We start from the raw sequence: 9053 nt of genomic DNA, 5'->3' as shown, positions 1-9053 counted from the left end.
TTGCAATGATTTTAGCTCCACTCTCCAGTGTAAATACTATTCCTGCCTTGAATCATGGTTCCTTCTAAGACAGTCAGAGATGAAATCTCAAATTTCACAAGCACAGAATTTAACTTTTAATCCTCCACTCAAACCTGTTCCACTCAGTCCTCTCCGTTGCTTTCTTCTTAAATGATGCAACCAATTTTCAGGGGATCTTATTGGTCTGCAAAGTTTAGTTGCTAAGGTTGAATAGCTGAAGAAAAAAAAATCCAACAATCTTTGCTACATGATTTTTAATTACTTAATTAAGTTTGTCAGTACTCTGGAAAAATGAGAAAATATATGATATGAATCACAAAGGAGGGAATGAACGGAAAGCAAGTGATAGCATATTAGTGAGTCAGTTCAGTTCAGTTCAGTCATCCAGTTGTGTCCAACTCTTTGCGACCCCATGAACTGCAGCATGCCAGGCTTCCCTGTCCATCACCAACTCCTGGAGTTTACTCACACTCATGTCCATTGAGTCAGTGATGCCATCCAACCATCTTATCTGCTGTAGTCCCCTTCGCATCCCCTTTTCAATCTTTCCCAGCATCAGGGTCTTTTCCAATGAGTCAGCTCTTTGCATCAGCTGGCCAAAGTATTGGAGTTTCAGCTTCAGCATCAGTCCTTCCAATGAACATTCAGGACTGATCTCCTTTAGGACAGACTGGTTGGATCTCGTTGCAGTCCAAGGTGCTCTCAAGAGTCTTCTCCAACATCACAGTTCAAAAGCATCAATTCTTCAGTGTTCAGCTTTCTATATAGTCCAGCTCTCACATCCATACATGACTACTGGAAAAAGCACGGCCTGACTAGATGGACCTTTGAGGCAAAGTAATATCTCTACTTTTTAATATGCTGTCTAGGTTGGTCACAACTTTTCTTCCAAGGAGCAAGCATCTTTTAATTTCATGGCTGCCATCACCATCTGCAGTGATTTTGGAGCCCCCCCAGATAAAGTCTGCCACTGTTTCCCTATCTATTTGCCATGAAGTGATGGGACCAGATGCTCGATCTTAGTTTTCTGAATGTTGAGCTTTAGCCAACTTTTTTACTGTCCTCTTTCAAAGAGGCTCTTTAGTTCTTTGCTTTCTGCCATAAGGGTGGTATCATCTGCATATCTGAGGTTAGTGATATTTCTCCCGGCAATCCTAATTCCAGCTCGTGCTTTTTCCAGCCCAGCGTTCCTCATGATGTACTCTGCATATAAATTAAATAAGCAGGGTGACAATGTACATCCTTGACATACTCCTTTTCCTATTTGGAACCAGTCTGTTGTTCCATGCTAGTTCTAACTGTTGCTTCCTGACCTGCATACAGGTTTCTCAAGAGGTAGGTCAGGTGGTCTGGTATTCCCATCTCCTTCAGAATTTTCCACAGTTTGTTGTCCGCACAATCAAAGGCTTTGGCATAGTCAATAAAGAAGGACTAGATATTTTTCTGGAACTCTCTTGCTTTTTCAATAATCCAATGGATGTTGGCAATTTGATCTCTGGTTCCTCTGCCTTTTCTAAAACCAGCTTGAACATCTGGAAGTTCACGGTTCACATACTGTTGAAACCTGGCTTGGAGAATTTTGAGCATTATTTTACTAGCGTGTGAGATGAGTGCAATTGTGTGGTAGTTTGAGCATTCTTTGCCATTGCCTTTCTTTGGGATTGGAATGAAAACTGACATTTTCCAGTCCTGTGGCCACTGCTGAGTTTTCCAAATTTGCTGACATATTGAGTGCAGCACTTTTGCAGCATCATCTTTTAGGATTTGTAATAGCTCTACTGGAATTCCATCACTTCCACTAGCTTTGTTTGTAGTGATGCTTCCTGAGGCCCATTTGACTTCGCATTCCAAAATGTCTGGCTCTAGGTGAGTGATCACACCATCATGATTATCTGGGTCATGAAGATCTTTTTTGTATAGTTCTTCTATGTATTCTTGCCACCTCTTCTCAATATCTTCTGCTTCTGTTAGGTCCATACTATATCTGTCCTTTATTTTATAAAGGACAGAATTTTATAATCTATTTTAAAAGAATCATTTCTGTAATGAATAGGAAGAGTTAAAGAATAATTCCAAAATAGAATAAAAATATTTAAGCTTCTTTCACTTAAAGTCTTTGACTTTGTTCACTCTTTCACTTTGTTCACTTAAATTTGAGCAAAATCCTTAAATATTCACATATGAAGAAAAGAATATCAGTCTCCTAATAATCATCATATCAAAGCAAGATTTCAATAGAATTAAATAGATTTTCATAATAGGAAATTTTTAAAAATAATTTGGAAGGGATGTGGGAAATATTTTGCATGAGTTAAAAGAGAAATTTTTGTTTTAACAATTTAACATAAAAATAAAGTTGGTTTTAATATCCTGTTTTGTTTATAAATGTCTCTGAGGAAAATCTTAAATGCCATTGTTGCCTCAGAAATACTATCATGAATATTTTTTCTCCATGAGTTAAAAAAAAAATGTTGAGGTTCTTAAAAATAAGGAAAAGTTATCTGCAGTACCTCTATTGATTTTAAAAATGATTAAGTTGTATTGTGTTCTCCAATTCTGGAAAGCATAATATAAAAGAGTATTATAGCTTTGTTTTCAATTCATCGTCATTCAAAACTTTGGCATTTTGATCCACTTCTTTGCCCTCATTTTCCTTCCCTTTATACTTTGCCACAAGCATAGTTTCTGAAGAGGCATTTTCCTCAGATAGTCGATACTTCCTAAAAATAAAGAGAATCAAAAAGGCTGGAATATAGCTTGATCCTCTTATTGCTGCCGGTAATCCAAGATAGATGTATCTATTTAAAAAAAAAAGTTAAAATGTATTAAAACTTATGAAGATACAACTAGTTTTGCATATTTTTAATTATTAATATTTTACCCCATAAGGACAACAGCAGCTAATTGTTTTGCATGTCAGCCTTAGGAATGAATCCCATGAATATTAGGAATGAACCTCATGAGCTTTCATTCATTAGCTGATGAATTCTAACTTTTGTTAAAATTATTTGGGGAATATTTTATCCAGGAAAATCAAAATTTATTTTCCTCTTTTTAATTTTCTGTTACTGTTTTTATTTTATCTTTTTACATTAAATATACTTTCTAAATTAAATTTAATACTGACAGTGATAGCAGTTTTTTTTTTCAGTGTTTAGCAAGAATGCTTCCAAAGAATCACCACTAATTGTAATATTTACTCCTGTGTTTCCTTATATGATCTTCATTAGGTTAAGGAAATTGCTTTCTCTTCTGAGTTTGCTCAAAGTTTTAGTTTTGAACTTGTAAAATACCACCAAATCATTTTTCTGTATGTAGTTAGCAGAATAGCCAAGACTATTATTATTATTCTGAACAAACTCTATTTGTTAGTTTTTACACATTAATAGATTCAATTTGTTAACTTTTTGCATGTATAACTAAAATCAGCTTGTACTTTTTGCCTTGTATTGAACTTGTCTAATGTCAATATCAAGACTGCATTAGCTTTATAAAATGAACAGGGAAACTTTCCTCCTTTTTCCATGTCTAAGAATAACTTGTATTATGCAAGGATCATCAGTTCATTGAAGATTTGTAAAACTTGCCTTCAAAGCTTCTGGACTTGATGCCTTTGGAAGATGAGAATTTATGGCTCATTCACATTTTTTAATGACTATGAAAATATTCATGTTTTTTATATATTTATAGTAAAAAAAGGAAGATCAAGGCATCCGGTCCCATCACTTCATGGGAAATAGATGGGGAAACAGTAGAAATAGTGTCAGACTTTATTTTGGGGGGCTCCAAAATCACTGCAGATGATGACTGCAGCCATGAAATTAAAAGACACTTACTCCTTGGAAGAAAAGTTGTGACCAACTTAGATAGTATATTTTAAAGCAGAGACACTACTTTGCCGACTAAGGTCCATCTAGTCAAGGCTATGGTTTTTCCTGTGGTCGTGTATGGATGTGAGAGTTGGACTGTGAAGAAGGCTGAGCACCGAAGATTTGATGCTTTTGAACTGTGGTGTTGGAGAAGACTCTTGAGAGTCCCTTGGACTGCAAGGAGATCCAACCAGTCCATTCTGAAGGAGATCAGCCCTGGGATTTCTTTGGAAGGAATGATGCTAAAGCTGAAGCTCCAGTACTTTGGCCACCTCATGCGAAGAGTTGACTCATTGGAAAATACTTTGATGCTGGGAGGGATTGGGGGCAGGAGGAGAAGGGGATGACTGAGGATGAGATGGCTGGATGGCATCACTGACTCGATGGACATGAATCTGAGTTAACTCTGGGAGTTGGTGATGGACATGGAGGCCTGGTGTGCTGCGATTCATGGGGTCGCAAAGAGTTGGACACGACTGAGCGACTGAACTGAACTGAACTGAACTTAGTAATACATATTTATCTTAAAAACTTCTACTTGATATGCTTCCAAATTACAATGTTTAAAATTCCTAAGTATCTGTATTTATATTTTTTCCGTTTTTAATAGTGCTTATTTGTGCCTCTTCTCTTTTTTTGCCTTTCCAGATTGTTGTTATTATATTTTAATATTTTCAAAAGCACAGCTTTTTTGTTATCTCTATGGCCTATAGTCTCTTTATGAATTTCTGCTTCTTGTATTCATTTTCCTAGTTCTAAATTTTTCTCTTATTAGGAAACATATCCAGAATTAAAGAAAAAAAGAGTTAAACATATTTATACTCATCACCCAGGTTTTTTAAATGATTAAATTTTGCCATTTTTGTTTCAGACCAATTTAAAAGATATTAATACGTTTAATTCCTCTGTATATTCCTATGATCCTATTATACTCTAACCCACTCCAGATATAACACTATGTTGAATTTTATGGATTTTGTTCCTACTTCATTTCTATAGCTTTACAAATTACACATGAATCCACTCATACTTTATACAATTATTGCATATATTTTTACATTTTAAATAATTGGCATAATATTATGTTTTTATTCTGAAATTTTTTTCTATCAGTCCACCATTTTAGACTAGGCTTATACATGTAGTTCTACGTTGTTTATTTTTAACTATTGAACTACATTGCAACAGATGAACATAAAAGCAATTGTTTCGCCCCTTTTCTGTTTACCCATTTCTGTCCCCTCTAACTTTAAAAACCTAATTATAGTAAAGAAATCACTAAACAATTGAAACTAATTCCTGATTTATGCTTTCTTGAATGTATACCATGTGTTGCCTAACCTGTTGATTCTTTTCCTAGATAAAAAGAAGTAAGAATGAAGAACTAAATAGTTAAAAAATGATAAGCTCTCTGCCCTCCAACAGCCCTTTTAGCAATCCTGCAGGAAGATCATTCAGGCAAGATAACACCTGAAGAGAGAGTCAGCCAGTCTGCACTCAAAGGAGAAGAAAACAGAACCAACTCTTCTGCCTCGATGATTCACTGAGATCCTTCCCCTCAATATTTTTCCTTTAAAAACAGTCATGACTGAGCAGAATCCTTGGAGTTGGTCTCTGGGCATGAGTTCACCTTCTCCCAAGACTGGCAGCTTTTCTGACTCAAGCACATTTCCTCTCTACCAACACTGCCTCTAGCAACCAAACCTGCTGCTGCCGCTGCTAAGTCACTTCAGTCGTGTCTGACTCTGTGCGACCCCATAGACGGCAGCCCACCAGGCTCCCCCGTCCCTGGGATTCTCCAGGCAAGAACACTGGAGTGGATTGCCATTTCCTTCTCCAATGCGCAAAAGTGAAATCGCTCAGTCGTGTCCGACTATTCGCAACCCCATGGATTGCAGACTACCAGGCTCCTCCGGTCATGGGATTTTCCAGGCAAGAGTACTGGAGTGGGGTGCCATTGCCTTCTCCGAACCAAACCTGAGTTCGGTAATAAACACACCACAGCTTACTATCCATTTTCCTATTGGACACTTTCGTTCAGATTTTTTCTAATATTAACAAAACTGCAATAAACCTTGGTTGACATGTCTCCTTGTGCATGTGAGCAAGAGTTTCTCTAAAATATGTGTAAGGATTTTAGAGGATGCAATTGGGCTTCCCTGATAGCTCAGAGGATGAAGCATCTGCCTGCAATGCGGGAGACCTGGGTTTGATCCCTGGGTCGGGAAAGATCCCCTGGAGAAGGAAATGGCAACCCACTCCAGTATTCTTGCCTGGAGAATCCCATGGACGGAGGAGCCTGGTGGTCTACAGTCCACGGGGTCGCAAAGAGTTGGACACGACTGAGCGACTTCACATTCACTTTCACTATCACCTTCAACTTAGTAGAAAGAAAGAAAAGAAAGAAAGTGAAGTCTCTCAGTCGTGTCCGATTCTTTGTGAGCCCATGGACAGTAGCTTGCACCAGGCTCCTCCATCCATGGGATTTTCTAGACAAGAGTACTGGAGTTGGTTTCCGTTTTCTTCTTTAGGGAATCTTCCCAACCCAGGGATTGAACCCAGGTCTCCCTCATTGTAGACAGACGCTTTACTGTCTGAGCCACAAGGGAAGTGGATACATTTTGAGATCTGCAACTTAGTAAATATTTCCCAAGAGTTATTTTCCGTAGTTTTTATTCACCACCAGCAGTGTATGAGAGAGTTCCTGATGCTCACCGTTTATGTCCTATTATTCTTCATTGTCTATAGTGTCTTTAATTACAAACAAGTTTTTAGTTTTATATGCAGCCAGTCACATTTGCCCATTTCTTATTCTCTAGTTTGTGTTTTTGTTTCAACCCAAACCCAAGGCAATAAGGATCATAAAGATATTAGGATCTACGGTTGTTGATAATCTATCACTATTGGTCTAATCATATTTCTTTATAAACCATGTGTTTATTTCTCTGGGTTGTGCTTATGTTTTTTTCTTAATTTGAACATTTGTAATTTCACTTTGATATGTCTATTTAATTCATCCTACTAGGCATTTAAAGAGCACTTTTGATCTGAAAATGTATGTCTTTATTAAATTCTAGGAAATTCTAAGCCATTAATTCATTAGTTTATTTCTACTATTTCTTCTGCTCTCTGTTCTGAAATTTCCTGAGATATATCTTTTAATTTCTAATTGATCTTTAAAATTACTAAGGTGGTTCTTCTGTGTTTATGAGATCAAATCATTAATTTTCATTCCAGATAATTTCTACAATACCCACTTTCAGTTCACCAATTCTCATTTTAACTTATGTGGGCTTGAAATTTATTATCTATTTAGAATTCCTTTTATTTCAATGCTATCCATTTAATCTCTAATATTTCCAAGAGTTCTTATTCATATTCTTATTTCTGCTAGCATTTTTTTTGTTATTTCTTATTCATTTTAATGGATATTATGCTATCATTTTATTATTTTTAATCCTATTGAGCTGGTTAAACATCTTATTTTAAAGTTTGTCAGACTCTTACGTTAGAGTAAATTTAATGTGGAATGAAGTCATGTTTCAACTGGAAATTTATGTGCTTGTCATTTTTACTATTGGATTTATTCATGTATTTTAATGTTTTAGTTTACAAGCTCTTTTTGAGTATTTTGTTGTTTGTTTACTTTGGTTTTCTTTGCTTGCTTTGTTTCTCTGTATTTACTCTTCCAAATCTGCTCTTTTCCCTTTGCTTTTCCCACTCCCTGGGTTCTTAGGCCTTTCCTAGTGTTTTTCATAGTGATTCTATAAATAATCACAGAGGGAGCAGATCTAGTCCTTAAGTGTATCTGTATCTATTCCCTCCCAAGTATCACAGCAATAATATGCAAAATATTTTTAATCTATTTTACAATGAGATTTCTATTATTTTCCTACAGTTGTGATACTTGGGTTTAAAAAAATCACTCTATATCTATTAGATAATGCTTGCATAGTCAGATGGTTCAAATCTTCTATATCGTCATGAGTTTTTCACCTGTATTTTATATTCACTTCTTGAAAAGTGTGTTGCAAATTTCTACTCTGTAGACGTCTGCTTGTAATTTTGTGAATTTTTGTTTTATATATTTGAAGTTATACTGATAGATTTATATGGATCCATGATTGTTATATATTTTTGGTGAAGTATTTCTTTTATTATTAAGTAATACCCTTTTTTTACTCTATGATTTTTTCTTATTTTAAATTCTGTTTGTCTTATAGTCAATATAACTGAGGAAAAGGGAACTGATGAAAACATGAATCTCATTCTGTCTGCTCTCTTCACAGTTCTTGACATATATATCCTTTTACTGATCAAGAGAAGACCTTAGACTCTTTTAAACAATACCAAATCATTTTTTAGTAATTGAAAGAGTTGTCTTACTGCCCATAGTCAGCAATTAAGACAAATCTAGACAGAATTCAGGTCTCCAAATGGAAAAGAATCTGAAAATAAAGAGAAAAATGGAAGAGTTTTGTTCAAAAACAGGTTGATATTAGATGAAGTTTGTTCAAAATCAGATCTATATTTACAAAAAATAAGGCTTGAAGAAACATGAAGAATACTGTGTCAGTGAAATTTACTAAGGGAGAAAAAATATTTTAGAGATCAGAAATGGATGGCCAAAGGAAGTAAGGATTTAAGCTAGTAAAATGCTGGAATGATGTAGGATTAAACGAGAATACTTGAGAGTAATATAATTTAGATAGGTAGTTACTCCACAGACATGGCCTTCAATAATATGCTGATTGCAACCAATTTAAGGAACAACCTTTTGAAAGCCACCTGTTCTTATATTTATCAAGTGCTTTGAAAATATTGAAGAAATAAAATGAATATGTAAATAAGAAATAGAGCTATAGTATCAGTACCTATTTTGTAAATAAAACCAAAAGTAGTCTAGTCTCTTGACAAAGAAAGTGTTAGACATGTACTGTGGTACCATGTACCATTTTATACATCATCTCTGCTTAGAAAGCAATTTTTTTTAATTACTATCTTTACCTGAAGCTGTTGGAATCATATATCCTGCATGCCCCTGACTCACCACACTTCAAAGTTCCCCAGTGTAAACATGTGTAGTCCACCAAAGCTCCGAAATATATAGGTGCAGGAATTCCAGCTACAATTAAAAGGGAGAAAGAAGAACCCATTAGCAAG

General features: G+C 35.5%; 1 protein-coding gene across 5 annotated transcripts in view; it reads right to left on the bottom strand.

Annotated features, from left to right (window-relative positions):
- Positions 1-260: 260 nt before the first annotated feature.
- The window catches only part of SLCO1A2 (solute carrier organic anion transporter family member 1A2), a 115582-nt gene continuing 106789 nt past the window's right edge, over positions 261-9053 (bottom strand). For 3 of the 5 annotated variants that reach the window (XM_060413323.1, XM_042247448.1, XM_060413324.1), the window contains 2 exons: positions 8898-9015; positions 261-2819 (listed from right to left, as the gene is read on the bottom strand). In XM_060413323.1, coding sequence (XP_060269306.1) covers positions 2603-2819; positions 8898-9015 — 335 coding nt within the window. In that variant the 3' untranslated portion in view covers positions 261-2602. The remainder of the gene's footprint in view (positions 2820-8897; positions 9016-9053) is intronic. The other 2 variants (XM_060413326.1, XM_060413325.1) reach the window with 1 other exon arrangement.

This window comes from Ovis aries, chromosome 3 (genome assembly GCF_016772045.2).
Source record: "Ovis aries strain OAR_USU_Benz2616 breed Rambouillet chromosome 3, ARS-UI_Ramb_v3.0, whole genome shotgun sequence".
NCBI lineage: Eukaryota > Metazoa > Chordata > Mammalia > Artiodactyla > Bovidae > Ovis > Ovis aries.
Note: the sequence above shows the minus strand (reverse complement) of the source record. Positions and strands in the feature narration are given on the sequence as shown.